At 40.5% G+C, this 15,705-nt stretch overlaps 1 protein-coding gene across 2 annotated transcripts in view; it reads left to right on the forward strand.

Moving 5' to 3' along the window:
• The window catches only part of LOC149311771 (DENN domain-containing protein 11-like), a 48,293-nt gene extending 32,588 nt beyond the window's left edge, over nt 1-15,705 (forward strand). Inside the window, exons 2-9 of one of the 2 annotated variants that reach the window (XM_089527881.1) lie at nt 160-259; nt 1,738-1,896; nt 2,935-3,082; nt 5,054-5,192; nt 7,138-7,269; nt 9,910-10,060; nt 10,410-10,478; nt 11,554-15,705. In XM_089527881.1, the coding sequence (XP_089384007.1) occupies nt 160-259; nt 1,738-1,896; nt 2,935-3,082; nt 5,054-5,192; nt 7,138-7,269; nt 9,910-10,060; nt 10,410-10,478; nt 11,554-11,749 (1,094 nt within the window). In that variant the 3' untranslated portion in view covers nt 11,750-15,705. The remainder of the gene's footprint in view (nt 1-159; nt 260-1,737; nt 1,897-2,934; nt 3,083-5,053; nt 5,193-7,137; nt 7,270-9,909; nt 10,061-10,409; nt 10,479-11,553) is intronic. The other variant, XM_089527882.1, reaches the window with a different exon arrangement.

The raw sequence follows: 15,705 nt of genomic DNA on the forward strand, positions 1-15,705 counted from the left end.
GTTGGAGATCTCAGAGGTAGGAGAATAAATAACTAATAAAGTAGGTTAACTAATGTGTGTACATTTCCATAACTGATTCAGATATCTGCTGGTTGGGCAGTTGACTTGGTATTGGTTCATGTTTTTTCATGCTGCATTTTCCTCTCTTCTTCTCCCCAGGTAACATGGTTGAATGGTGTTTGCCACAAGACATTGATCTGGAAGGTGTCGAATTCAAATCTATGGCCAGTGGGTCCCACAAAATTCAGTCAGATTTCATGTAAGTGTACAGAATGTTCTCAAAGTTCTGTTCAAAGTGTACAGTTGTGCGTAGCCTTATGTTGTCCAGAAATGAGCCTGCACAAACTGTACCTGATTAAATGGGCAAGATTCTTGTCATGATTGCCCAGCCAACTTGCCCTGTGTTACGAAGGGCAGGATTTGCATTTTGTGACGAGCCTTTGGCAGTGTTCTGTATACAGGTACACACTGCACCTCTCTTGAACATTAGGCTACCACTATATCTTATCCCCATATGAATAAAGGGCAAACCAATGGAGGAAAAAATAACAAACTGATACTACTGGGGAGGAAGTTAAACATCCTTCATGTCTTTAGTGACAAATTCTCTTAATGTTTCCCATGTTATATTTTGTAGTAATTGTATATCGAGTGGCAGAACATTGGAATTTGACTTTCATAGGGAGAAGTTTAATTTCTCCAAACCAACCAAAACTGATAGTTCTGCTTACATAAATTTACTGAACACATTTTTACAAGGATGATGTAGCTATGCCATTGGGTTCCTTTAAGTGTGCTTAAGGGAGCAAGAGCCAGTTTTGGGAATGCATGCTCTAACCCAGTGCTTCTCTGATGTAAGGGACTGGCAATTACTGTTTTTCATTGTGCCAGGGTATGGCACTAATTTGTGCCCATTGGCTACAACTGTTTCTTTCCTGGAAACTTGCCAGGGACCTGCAGCCAGTGGCTCAAGGATCAGTATTGGTCCAGGGACCATCACTCCTTTATGGAGCAAATTTCTTTAACTTATCATTTTATGAAGCAAATTTTCCCTTTCCTCTTTAAATGTAATTAAGTGAAATGTTAGCATCAATGTTATCTGCAAAGAATATTAATTGCCTGCCTCGGAGTGGCAGCTAGCGTTATCTATGCTTTGGTAATTTTCCAGATAGTCTACCCTATAATGTTGTATTTTGGGCGGCCCTTAATGTCTAATCTGATAACTGAAGATAGTACAGAATATAGCTGGTACTATTTCACTGGAATTGTTTGCCAAAAACACATCTTACCAATATTGAAATTTCTCCTTGGTTTCTGATCCAATTCTGAATCCAATTCAGTGCTTATATTTTCTTATAAAGCAATATATGGCTTGAAACATGTTACTTAAAACAGGATGAGGAATATTAGGCTCATGAATTTGAACCAGCTTGTGGATCCCATCCTCTCTCTGACTCATAAACCATTCTAAGAAGTACCTGATTACACATCCCCTAATCTCTGCCGTCTCCCACAGCTCAGTCACAAGGGGGGGACCACCTGTGCACTTCAAGTCAGTTTTGCTTCTTCATTGAGGGAATGTTCTCAACCTAATGGCCAGAGACTAAAGTTCTTCCAGCTTTTGTTTCTACCTCTTCTCCTTTTTTGTGGTTCTTATTGCCCCATCCTGCTGCCCTGGTATATTTCTGTTTTCTCATCTGCCTAGTTATTTTGATCATATCTTGTGTTCTTTTCCAGTTACTTCCGAAAAGGGCTATGCTTTGGCTTGGCCTGTTTTGCAAACATGCCTGTGGAGAGCGAGTTAGAACGTGGTGCCCGCATGAAGTCTGTGGGTATTCTTTCTCCTTCATACACCCTGTTATACAGATATATGCACTTCCTGGAGAATCAAGTCAGGTATGTCCTTTGGGAAGCATTGATGGTTTGGAATTGTTTATTCTTGTAATGTGTCTTGGAAGCAATTTTCATTACACCTGGGGAAGCCAGGGTAGTTTTTCTGGATATACAATACTTTGTCAGGAATGTCCTATTTTGCCATTTCCCCCCCTGAGGGATGGTTACTTTCTTGTGGCATGCAAAATGAGATATACACATGGAGGTTGAATGAAGCCATTTGGTGGTGCAGGTAACATTCCACCTGTATGGTTTTCCTTGATGAATGAGGAGATCATCTCACACTTTGGGCTTAAATCTTGGAATATTCATCACCGTCCTCATCCAAAAGTGATTGCATACTCAGTGTGCCCAGAGAAGGGCAACCAAAATGATGAAAGTTATGGAAACTATGTCCTATGAGGAGCATCTTAGGGAGCTGGTATATTTAGCCTGGAGAAGAGAAGGTTAAGGAGTGACAAGACAGACATGTTTAAATATTTGAAGAAATGTCATATTGAAGATGGAGAAAACTTGTTTTCTGCTGCTCGAGAGATTAGGACATGCAGCAATGGAGTCAAACTACAGGAAAAGAGATTCTATCTAAACATTAAGAACTTCCTGCTGATAAGAGCTGTTTGACAGTGGAACATGCTGCATCGGAGTGCGGTAGAGTCTCCTTCTTTCGTGTTTTTTGAAAAAAAGGATAGATAGCCATCTGTTGAGAGTGTGGTGGTTGTGTATTCCTGCAGGGCAGGGGGTTGGATTGGATGGCCCTTGTGGTCTCTTCAAACTGTAAGATTCGATGATGTGTTGAACAGCTCTCCTTTGTGGTTCAGTGTTCAATATCAACACTTTTGCAGTGTCTGTCTTCTTATGACTGTCAGCTGGGGAAGGAATTGGGTGACTATGAAGAGGACTATGAAGAAAGGTTTCTCTTAACCCAGAGAGAGAACAGTATATGCTGATAATTCAGATTAGGAAACTCATCCTGTTTGATGTCTAGAAGGCCATTCTGTGGGTACTTTCACAACATGCCTTGCTTAATTGCTTGTCTTTTAGGCACCAGCTGGAGATGCCAGGGCATTACTCTCACTTAGAAGCATTTTATGATGATAAGAAAGGTGTTCTCCCTGCTGGTACCTCAGCTTCCCAACAACCCATCCACTGGCTGCCTTCCATCCATAGATACATGTACCCAGAGATGAAGGTGAGGAACATTCAGGTTATATGGTTTTGTGGCAGAATGTACTGATGTCAAAACTAACAGGGGAAGAATAACAAAGTATTCAAATACTATATATCCCTAAGTACCATGTACTACAGACAATAAAGACACTATAAAACTTCCTATATCAAATTCTGTTTGCACCAACACCTTATAATAAACATATGACCATATACATGTATACAAATAAGATAGCTCGTGCAAAGTCTAGTGTATATTCCAGTTCTTCAAGCTCCTCTGTGGAAAAACTTATAATAGTCACTGGGGGTTGGAAGAATAATTTTTATAATGGTTTTTTTCACATTTTTATAATAAGTTCATAAAATTCTGAAGAGTCTTCTCCCCCTGTTAGTTTTGACTACTGTTTATGAAACCCTCCTGGTATAGTGCTCTATTTCAGAATGTGCTGATGCTCCATAGAGGCCATATTGCTTGGTGAGTTTAATAGCCAAGATGAAGCTGATTTGGGACTTCTTGCCTCAAAACAGATAGTTGGATGGCCGCTTGAGTCTGGGAAGGGATTGAGCTTCATGGCTGAATGGAGATTTGAAGCCAAAAGTTTCCCTCACTCATGTTCTACCCAACTTTCTGCCATACATCCCTTCATCTTTCATTTGTCATATTTGCATATTACTCTTCTTCCAAAACATCCCAAATAGTATGCTTGGGGTCCACAGAAACCCATCCAGACACTGACAAAGTCCAGCTCTGCTTATCCTCCATACACATGTCTTATATATTTACTGCATTCAGTCTGTTGGCAGCTTCAGGATCCACTTGCATGGTGTGCAGTGGCTATACTTTATGTGCTCTAGTTTCTGTCAGCAGTGGGAGGTGAGAATAGATTAGAGCATCTTGTATTTCTGCCATCATAAGAAGTAAATGCATTGGAAACTATTCCCGAATTTATTTCACTCAGGGACTCTTTATATAAGGGACATTCTTCTCTGTCACCCACACAAACACACACACTTCCCACAGACTAAAAGCTATGTGACAAAATTCAAAGTAATGAATTAAAATGTAAATAGAATGAATATCTGGAAGTTCAGCCAGCCCGATGTATCCACACATTTTTTTATCCCTGGATTCAACCACCATGGCTTGAAAATATTTTTTTTCAAATATAAATTCCAATAAGCAAACCTTGGTTTTGCCATTTTATATAAGGGACACCATTTTACTATGCCATTGTATTTAATGGGACTTGAACATCTATGGATTTTGGTATCCACGGGGTACCTGGAACCAAACCCCAAAGGATACTAAGGGCCCACTGTACTCAAAGGTATATATTTAATACTGAAAGAAATACTGTGTATCATTTATAGACCACACAGTCTGTGGAAATTGCTCCTTCTCAGTAACATAAGCTTCCTTCAGTAATGGAAACAAGTTGAAAAGGAGTCCTTATCTTCCTTAATACCTGTTCTTGTTGTGTTCCTTGAAGTTGTTTCTGACTTATGGTGAACCTATCATGGGTTTTCTTGACAATATTTGTTCTGAGGAGGTTTGATATGCCCTTCATCTGAGGCTGAAAGAGTATGACTTGTCCAAGGTGGGGATTTGGACCCTGGTCTCTAAAGTCATAATTCAGTTCTCAAACCATTACACCACACTGGCTCTGACCTGTTACAAAATAATACTCTATGTGATAGAATATAGCAGAGATGAAAAAAATCCAGGAAATCCTTCAAAATTTTTTTGCTAACATGTATTCAATTATTCATTGCCTATTGAAGGACAACAAGTTTGAAAAGAATCTGTTAGCAACTTGACTTCTCTACTATAATCCTGAGAAGTTGGTAGTGACTTGGGGAGTTCCAGGGCTCTCCTCATCCCTTCTTGGAGTTTTTGTTTAGTTTTAGCAACCACCCCCTCAGATGCCAAAATCAAAGCCATCTTGTTTGTGTTTTCTCACTCATTTCCTTCCTTGTTTTTCTCCGGTTGCAGATTACACACCCTGCAGGTTGCATGTCTCAGTTCATCAAGTTCTTTGGCGAGCAGATCCTTACTCTCTGGAAGTTTGCCTTGCTTCGCAAACGCATTTTGATATTTTCACCACCACCTGTTGGTGTGGTCTGCTATAGAGGTAAGGCTGGAATAGGACAGGTGGCAGATGCTGACAAAAGTAACACATTGTGTCCTGTTGTAAATTGCAAATGTTTAAAGGGTCACCAAAGAGATGTTTAGAAAGCATTTTAGGGTCACCTAGTGGCTTATAGCCAAGATCCAATTTGCAAAACAGTTCCCTGAGTTCCCTAGTGTCTTTGCTGAATTTTAGTCAGGTTTTAGTTTAGTTGTCTAAACTTTTGCCCCAGTTTATCTAATGAGGAAAAAAGACTTTTATTTGGTGACGGATAGGGCTGTTTCCACCCTTACAGTAAAAATTTTAGTAAGTCTAGAATTCCAAGACATAGCCTGGTTAGTCTGGAAGACAGTATGCAAAGGGATCTTGTAGCATGTTTTGAGACTAATGGAAAGAAAGAAATAGGTAGCATGAGCTTTTGTAGTCTTGAGCCTACTTCCTCAGATGCATGTGCAAAAGAAGTTGTAGCATAAACTTTCATAGATTTGGTCTATGTTTTCATGCATCTGAAGTAACAAACCAAGTCTACGAAAGTTTATGCTACAATTTCTTTTGCGCAGTCTCAAAGGTGCTACAAGATCCCTTTGCTGAAGGAGTCTAATGGTGTTTAGTCCCAAGGCAGTACAGTTGGCCCTCCTTTTTGTGAAGGATCTGTTTCAGATCTCCTCCCCCCAATGAAAATGGAGGCTCACACATATTCAAGCCCCATTGGCTTATATGGAGCATGCCCCCACACATGAGGCACAAGTGCTTGCTTGCAAAGGGTCATAGGAGTCATGAAATTATGTCAAGGGACACAAAAGCTAAGCAGAGTCAGCCCTGTTTAATACTTGGACGGGAGACTGCCAATGAATACCAGGTGCTGTATGCTTTATTTCAGAGGAACTGGCAAAACCACCTCTGAGTATTCCTTGCTTAAGGAAACCCTATGAAATTCATGAGGTTGCCATAAAGTGATAGGTCGTGCGCGCGCGTGCACGCACACACACACACAGATCTGTAAAATCAGTATACATCTTTGCTATCAGAAATACAGGTATCATACATATAGTTTGGTCCTACATACGTCTGTCCAGACATAAACTCATTTTTAAGGCTTGTCCCAAGATTACTGTGTTTAGGATTGCAGCTTTAGATGTTGGGTATAAATTGCTTGGGTATAAATTGAATGGACTTTGACACTCATCCAGGTTTGGGGACATTTCTGGAATATTTAATTGATACCATTTTACCTGCTGCTTGGTTTTATCTGTTATTAAGTTGTTAGTAGGCTTTTAATTCTGTAGTACAGTGGACCCTTATTAGACACTAGGGTTTGGTTCCAAGATCCCCTGTGTATAACAAAATCCGTGTATGCTCAAGTCCCATTAAATATAATGACATAGCAAAATGGTGTCCCTAATAAAAAATGGAACATCAAGGTAAATTTATACTTTTTTGGAACATTTTCAAACCGTGTATGCTTGAATCCGTGTATAAGAAGGGCCGACTGTATTTTATGAATTGTCCATAAGCAACCTTAAATAAATAAATAAAAATAAATAATACCTCAGCTTACCAATTCTTTCTTTAGGCTTAAAATGGCTATTTTAATATATCTGGAAGTCAATGACCCTTGCTGAATCATTTCCCAAAAATTTATCAATAGATTCTTATCTACATTATGACCATTCCTGTGGTACATTTTATCTTACTAAGCTAAGGGTCCTAGTCCTAAACTGCTGCGTGTGAGAACTATTTTGGGCAATCAACAAACCTTTTATTACATCATTCAAGATAAGGCCATGTCATCCAATAAGGATGATTTGGTTGTTTCTTCTGTATGTTGATATTTCCTCACAGGGAGCCATTTTTCTCAAACTGTTACGTCTTCACTTTTGAAAGTGGGTGCTAGAATTGGAAGCTATTTTGTCCATCCTTCTGATGAAATTTTTGTCCATGTCTGCAGTTTATTGCTGCTGTTGCCTTGCTAATGTTTCCTTGCCTGGAATTGGTGGGACTGTCCCTGAATCCAAGCCTTTCTTCTATGTCAATGTGGCTGATATTGAAATGCTGGAGACAGAGGTGTCCTATGTGGCCTGTAAGTATGCTGATGTTCTATATGTGTGTTGTCTTTTGTCCCTAGGATCCTTCGCTTCTGCAGTGACAAATATTTGGGCGAAAATCTAACGGCTGCCATTGTTGTCTTAGACGTTTTGCACTGAACACGAAGCAACTATGGTCCACTTTATACAATCAGCAAAATTAAATACTAAAAGTTTTATGGGATGGTGTAATAGTTTGCGTGTTGGACTAAGAATCCAGGAGACCAGTGTTTGAATCTCTGTTTGGCTGTAGAAAGGCCCATTGGGTGACCCTTGGGCAAGTCACACACTCTCAGCCTCAGATGAAAGCCTGAGGGCAGGGAACCGTCTAACTAAAAGATTGTATGTACAGCGCTGTGTAAATTTACAGTGCTTTATAAAGGTTAATAATAATAATAATAATAATAATAATAGATGAAGGTCATAGCATACCCCTTTGAAGAACTTGCATAGAAAACACCATGATAGGTTCATCTTAAGCTTGCCGTAATTCAGAAGCAACTTGAAGGCACATGACAATAAACCCTTTCAGGATTTTTTTGTGTCAGACGTTTTCCCAACAGTAACAAAAACTCAATGGCATGTACAAGACAGTTAACTTTATCGTACAGGCTCTAGGCACAGGACAAGAACGGGACAAAAGGGGCCTGGAAGGGAACGGAACGAGTGGGGGACACATTTTACTGCACACAGGAAGTCTCTCACTCGTTCCGTTCCCTTCCCTTCCGTTCCCAATCCGTCTCCAGAGTAGGAGATTTTTGAGAATTGTTTTGAACAGTTCTCAAAAATTGCCCCCTCTGGAATGGATGGGGAACAGAACAGAATGAGTGAGGGACTTTGTGTGCAGTAAAATGTGTCCCCCACTCGTTCCTGGCCCCTTCCGTTCTCGTCCCATGCCAGCAGCCCATGGTGCGATAAAGTTCAGTGGCATGAGAAGGATCAAATGAATCTTTGCCACTAACTGTTTTTATATGCTTAGTGCCCCCTGCATTTAGTTCCTTTTCTAGGGAACATCCAAACTTGCAGCATACAAACCACCCAACCATTTGTAAGTATGGATGCTTCTGAAGAATTCTTGAACTCTGGTTCACACCTGCCAAACAATTATGGTGTGAATTAAAAAAGAAACAGAATGGACTTACAAACATATGTGAAAGTGAAGCTGACAGAAAGTCCATTCTCACTGTCAAAGCCACTGTCAACAAAAGTTCTGATTCTTCTGAGACATATAAAAGTGCCGATGAGCAAAGTCTCTTTCTGTCCGGGATGAGGCCAAAGCTAGCAGTGAAGAAGGCTAGAGCCCAGAAGGGCTGTGAGCATCCTTTCCTCTTCCACCAAGTGAGCTATAGGAAGAAAGCAGATTCTTCTTGCCAGGAGATCAAATTGCTTGCTTGCAAAGGGTCATAGGAGTCATGAAATTATGTCAAGGGACACAATGGGCCCATGCAATATAAGGTGCTATAAGGTTATGTGGATGTCAGATGGAAGCTTTCTGAAGCCTATAATGCAGAGTATAATGTCCCTCTTTTCTGTCATCAGGCCTTCACCAAATACAGCTTCTGCTTTCCTTTCCCTTTGTCTCCATCATGACTTGTCTGCCTTCACTTCGTTGAACTATTTGAGCAGTTTCCTTTTTAAAGTTTGCTGCAAAGATTTTGTGTGATTTGGTGCTGAATTTGGGTAGATACACATGTGCTAGGTGGAGAAATGCTCTTGGTCCCTGGACCCACTGAGGCTTTTCATCCTTGTGCTTCAATGACAGACTGATACAGCTGTCTTGTCCTTTGATCTGGGCTGTTTACCTTTACCAAAACCTTCTGTGGACAGAAAGAACCAGAAAGTCCCTGTTTAGCTTAGCTGTGAACTTGCAGGATAGTTCAAAGCAAACAGGCAGGCAAGATGCCATTTCTGAGTTTCAGGATTGATAGATGACTTGTCGTGCAGGGTTCTTGGAAGGTCTTTGATAAGGACTGTTTTTATGCATTTTGGAAGAGCATCATGCAACATGCAAGCAAGATGGAAAGGGGTATATGAGTTAAGAGGACAGTCATTTACAAGGTTCCAGTGATCTGTGGCTTGCTGGTAGAAATACAGGTTGACTCTCCCTTATCCAAAATGCTTAGAACCAGAGGTGTTTTGGATTTTGGTGTGTTTTTTTTTATCTTGGAATACCTGTATTGGCATATATGTATATAATGAGATATCTTGAAGATGGGACCTAAGTCTAAACACAACATTCATTTATGTTTCACATATACCTTGTACACATAGCCTACAGGTAATTTTATACATGTTTTATTAGCTTTGTGCATGATACAAAATTTGGCTACACTGAACAAAGGTGTTACTATCTCAGCCAGCCATTAAAAAAGTTTTGGGTTTTGGAGCATTTCAGATTTCAGAATTACAGATAAGGGAGACTCAACCTGTAGTCTGGCCTAATTTCAGAATTCAAAGGCTCTGCTGAGGTATAAGGTGGTTGGGATTTTTAATTGCAAACAAAGGAACAAGGGTGGTCTGCTTTAAAGACTTTCTGCGTAAATGGGCAGGGTTCAGATCATACTTTTCGATTCAGTGGGATTAAGTGCAGTTAATGGCTTGGATTCAGACCCATTTTCTTGTTGTATTTTCTGCAGGCACGACAGAGAAAATCTTTCAAGAAAAACAGGATCTCTACGATGTCTATGTGGATAACCAGAATGTGAAAACACACCATGAGCACCTGCAGCCACTCCTGAAGATTAATAGTGCAGACAAAGAAAAATACCGGCGGCTTAATGATCAGAGGTAGTAGCATCAAAGACTAGCATGGGAAAATGTTTACTACATTTATGGGTAGTTTGAGTGTGGAAGCAAAGCTGCATTTACCAACTTCAGACCATTTCATTCTTCTTCCAAAGGTTTCAGAGAAGACTGTTCTTAAGCTCAAGAGCCTGAAAATAAATGCTATAAATACACAAAGTGTCAAGAATAAAGTGTTTGCTGTCTAAACCTAATGTCCCCTAGCAGCACTGATGTACGGATCAAATGACCAGGAAGTGGCTCTTAGTTTTCTTGAGTCAATTTGGTACATGTTGTCCTTTGAAAAGCTATCTGCCTTCCTGATATGATGGACCTCTATGTTTTTCTCATCCAGACAGATGCTGATGTACTCCCAGGAGGTGGATGGGGATTGCAGCTCTTGTGAAGAAGACCTCTTCATCCTGTGAGTTCTTCATATAGGAATCTTTAAGGAATTACTCCATCCTAGGGATGGGCTTGAATCAGATTGGCTCACAATTTAGCCAAGATAGTCTCATCACAACAAAAACACTGAAGCAATTTAGCTTCTTTCTGAGCCCTTCAGAACTAAGATTGAGCCCTTTCTTGTGAAAACCCAAGACGCCATCCTTATCCCCACACCTCTTCCCACTTCACATAGGTTGGCTGCTGCTGTTGGAGCTTCAGTGGTGAATTCTCTTCCACCCATGCTGCTGGCACACACAGAGAACAAAGTAGCCTCTGAGATATGTAGTTTCCTCAAGATCTTCTGCGAGTAGCCCTTGGGAAAACTATATTTTCAGGATTGATTGTGCCTTTTCAGCAATATGCCAGTCTAGGAGTGGAAGGCCAAAACCACCTGTCAGCATTGCTTGGACTCCAGCTCAGTGGTCAAGGTGAAGAGCAGAGCAATAGGGGGAATTTGTTATACCTCTGCTTAAGATTTGATGTGAATATTTTAAGCCACCAAAAATGGATATTCTAAGTCTAGAAATGCCAGTCTCAGTGATATTCTATAGTTATGGTGAACAGAGGGATTGAAAGGCAAGCTAATTAAGTGGTAATATATACATATAGGCACAGATCCTGCATGGCACTAATGTGCTCATGGATTATGCAGTGGTTGATCTAGACCACTCTTATTGTACATCTGGACATTACACAATTGACTGTGCCTGCTTATTGTCCATTGCACATTGGGGAATGCACAGTGGCAATCAAATGATAATGTAGCTATGCTCCAGGCTATCTCTGCAGTCCCAGTTAAAATGGAAAATTGAAGCCATGATAAAGAGATACAAAACTGTCCAGATGTGCAACTCCTAAGGAATGTATTTTGCATTTAGATCATTTGTTTTTTAGGCTACAGATGGCTACTGCCATTATAGTATAGCTGCCTATGAAGGCTGTTACTTTTTAAGTGGCAAGAACGCCAAGTAATTTAGTTAAATCTAAATCTGTGGCTTCTGATCATAGAACTCCTCTGGGTTTCTTGTGTCTTTTATATTCTCTCTCTGAAGGTTCTTCATGGAACAGAACAACCGGATATTTCAGACACTGATGGAGGTGTCAGCCAGCCAGGACAAGACACTGACAGCTGATCATGCCCGGGGAATGGGCTTGGACCCCCAAGGGGATCGTAGCTTCCTCATGGACCTACTGGAAGTCTATGGCATTGATGTCATGCTGGTCATTGATAACCCTTGCTGTACTTAAAACAGAGGATGCCGGAAGGGCAAGAAAAGGAGAACACCAATTTCTCCATTTGAGGGGATGGCAGCAACTTCAAAGACTATGGGATGCAGGAGGGCAGCTTTACTGGAACTCATCACAACTTGTATCATGAAGGATTGCCTTTTATTTAAGAAAATTCTCTAAAGAAAGTGTTATTTATCTATATATATATATTTCTCCTGTGAACTATCATTTTCAGATATACCATAACTAAGATGTGATTTTTGTCCTCCAGGATAGACTGCCCAACCATGCTTTCCTACTTTGAGTTCTGTAGAACTGATGGTTTTCCTTCCTCTCCTTCCCACCTGCTCATGAACAACCCAGCACAAGTGGCTTTTGAGAGCCTAGCCCAGATGTGTTGGCTAAGAATTTGGGTGGGTGGAGAAAGCACTTTATTCTCTTGGGGACCAATATGAAAAAAATAATGCTGCTTTGAGACAAGACTTCATTACCTGGTTACCTGGTTATAGGTTATACTTCTTCAAACTGGCCAGAAGCAACCCCATTACTATTTGTGTTCTTTTACATGACTCTTACCACTTGCCTTGTGCATATTAAAATGCTTGAATTCCACCCACCTGGTGGAAGCATGAGTCCCCAGGTGCCGAACTACAACTTTCAGCTTTCATCACCACTGAATTGCATAGGACTGCTGGGAGTTGCAGTTCAGCAGGATTTGGAAGAACACATAGTCCCAACCTTATTTAGAAGACCCCACTTGGAGAGATGGCTTCTGGCTAGACCTCACTAGGCTACATTTATCCTTGCAGTCACCCTCTCATTGAGGAGTAGGGTCCAAAATGAAATTATTCCTGCTCAAAACCAACACATTTGACCTCAGCCTTTACTTCCAGTAGTGCTTTGCAGAATCTCTCAGCAGTTTATAGTTATTTCAGTCTTTGGATTGCGTCTCACTGAGCTAGCTCTGAAGATAGTTGGCTCTAGCTATCACTTTGTTATTTGTTGACCTGTGTTACTTCTTCAGTAACAGGCTGTACAAAGCAGTTTGTATGCTTGGTTATATAGAAAGACATGTAAGCTTCTAACTAGAGAAGCAGTGGTAGGATTTAGTTGAAAAGGCAAAAGACAACAGTGAGGTATGATAGAAAATCTCCTTTAGCCTGTTATACAGTGAGGGGGTTATCTTTGAGGAAGGTAGGTAAGAGTGATCATGCTGCACACTTGTACATGCTTTGCTTGCACAAAGCACTGGACTTGTATATTGTGGTTTATTTGCAATTTATGAGAACAAGATTTTAAAAGCTGTGAAATAATTTATTAATGAATAGAGCATTTTACAGTTAAAAGAGTTCAGTTTAAACTGTCAAAGGCAGTAATGTACATCAATTGATGTTCTGTTGCTACATGTGGCTTGGTTTTTGTAGTAGTTTCACTGCTTGTTTCCATAATGATAGGCAAATACTGCTCAGTTCTGTGTTTGGCTAGGAGCTAAAGGCCTTTCATGGCTACTTTGTAGTCAGTGCCTCCATTCATAGGCTGGGACAGCTTTTCCCAAATTGGCATCCTCCAACTTTGATCATTTGCAGCCAACATCATCCATCCCATCTGAGGAAGGCTGGGCTAGAGATAAGCAAGCACAGATGTGCCACACTCCCATATTTAGGCATTTTTGCTATTCTCATCTATGAGTTCTGAGACAGTCTGGGATAGACTTTTGTGGGTTTTTCAGGCTATGTGGCCAGTGTTCTGGAAGAGTTTATTCTCGAGGTTTCGCCAGCATCTGTGGTTGGTATCTTCAGAGAATGTGTTCTCTGAAAATGCCAACCACAGATGTTGGTGAAACATCTGGAATAAACTCTTCCAGAACATAGCCACATATCCCAAACCCCCCACCAAAAACCAACTATGGATGCCAGCTGTAAATGCCTTCAATTTCACATAGACTGGGATCTTTAATCCTCATGACACTCCAGAATTGCTGAGATAAATGAACAAGCGAAGAACTCTGTTGAACTTAATTGAAAGTAGTATGGAAGGGATACTGTTGTCCCAGAAATTCCATAATCTCTGTCCACCTCCCGTGTTGGCTGGAGGTCCAACAATATCTAGAGGGTCACAGGTCCCCACTCCTGATTAGGTCACTGGGTTAATATTTGCTGGCCCTTGTTAAATTCAAAATCTGTGTCTGGTTAAATGTCATCCTTCATTTTGTTTTCCGTAGACATTTGAGACTGCCCAGCTTAGTTGTTTTGTCACATATTAACTTGTCAGTTTTTTCAATCAAGTCACTGTTTACCTTGTAGAGGGAAGAGAGATGGATGTAATGCAAGTAGGCAACTGTGTCCTTCCAGATGTTGAACTGCAGCTCATGTCAGCCCTAGCTAGATGAATGCTGCAAGTTACAAGTTTAAAAACATCTGAAAGGCTTCCACACTATGTCCATCAAAAATGACCAGAAGAAATAAGTCTTCTCGAATCATTTCTTTTGCTTTGCTTACTTTGTACATAGGTGGACTTTTGCCCTAATTAATTGTAGGGAGTACTTGGTGTTTTGTTTTTAAAATAAGAACACCGATTAAAGGTACTAAAAGTAGGATGGATGGATGATGCAGTTAATCCATTTGCAGGCCACAACAGTGAAGGCATTCCTCTTTTTTTCCATATGGAAGAAAGGCAGTTTCTATCTTAACCCTTCATTCCTACCTCATATTTAGGTGGTCAGCAGGGGAGATTCATCTTCTGCAAGGACTTGAGTAACTTATTTTATATTGTGAAATAGAAGCATTGAAATATTTTACTGCTGCAGTAAGCAGCAAATGATTCTCTCAAGCAACTCTTATGGTTGCACCTCTTGACCCATTGCAGTAATGGTGATTTATGGACAGGGCAGGCCTATGTTCCACATCTCTCTCAAACTGCAAAGATGCAGCAACACATTCACTATTGGAATATCATGCTTAGAGTTGAGTAGATCATAACCTTAATTTGAAACTCAGGTTTTAGAGACCCTTTGTCAGACCATTTGGTGTGTGTGTGGGGGGGGGGGGGGAGCATTCTGTCATTTGCTTGCATTTATATATTATACCCCAAATTGGGTTGCCTATAAACCTAACACTGCAGGGCCTGGGAGTGAGTTGTAAGGTACCCTTTTGGGGAAAAAATAAGTTCATAGTAGTTTATCAGATTCTGGGCACCCAGAACTAGTATTTTTACATTTGCTTGAAACACAGCAGGTAGAGTACTTTTGCATAGTTTCATACTACAAAAAGCTCCATGTTTTAATCTCTGTGTGGCAGAGGCATGGCCACATTGTTAAAGGTGCAGAGGCATGACCACATTTTAAAAGATTTAGGTAGGACCTATTGAAGCTATCATCGAAGTATGCTCATAAGGTTCATTTGTAGTCCCTGTCTTGTCTTTAAACATGCTGCATAGACCTCTTTCCCATCTGATAATATCCATTTTAGTTTCATGGATTCAGTCCATGCAACTTTCCTGTTATTTAGGAAAGATTCCCCCCTTAATCATTGTGTATGTACAGAGATCTTGTGGCACCTCTGCGACTAACTGAAAGAAAGAAATGCATCTGAGGAAGTAGACTTAAGTCTACGAAAGCTCATGCTGCCAACTTTTCTTTCAGTTAGTCTCAAAGGTGCTACAAGATCTCTCTACATACTGATTCTACAGACTAACATGGTTAAATCTTTGAATTAATCAGTGTGTGTGTGTGTGTGTGTTTGTGCACACATAAGAGTCTATTCCTTCTTCTTACACTTTGTAAGCAACAGAAATTGTTTACAACAGGAAGGTCTTGAAGCAGTGACAGCAAATACTGGGGTCTTTAAAAGGCACATTTAAGGAATGCTTGTAGTGCCAGGTTAGAATACTTGGCATGGGTCTTAGATGGGAATCATATCTATGGTAAAGTTAGAAATAATTTGCTAAAACTGTCACAGTCATGTCTTAAGCTAGCA

Source organism: Sceloporus occidentalis, unplaced genomic scaffold, assembly GCF_023333645.1.
Source record: "Sceloporus occidentalis isolate IW3139 unplaced genomic scaffold, rSceOcc1.0.p SCAF_5, whole genome shotgun sequence".
Taxonomy (NCBI): Eukaryota; Metazoa; Chordata; class Lepidosauria; order Squamata; family Phrynosomatidae; genus Sceloporus; species Sceloporus occidentalis.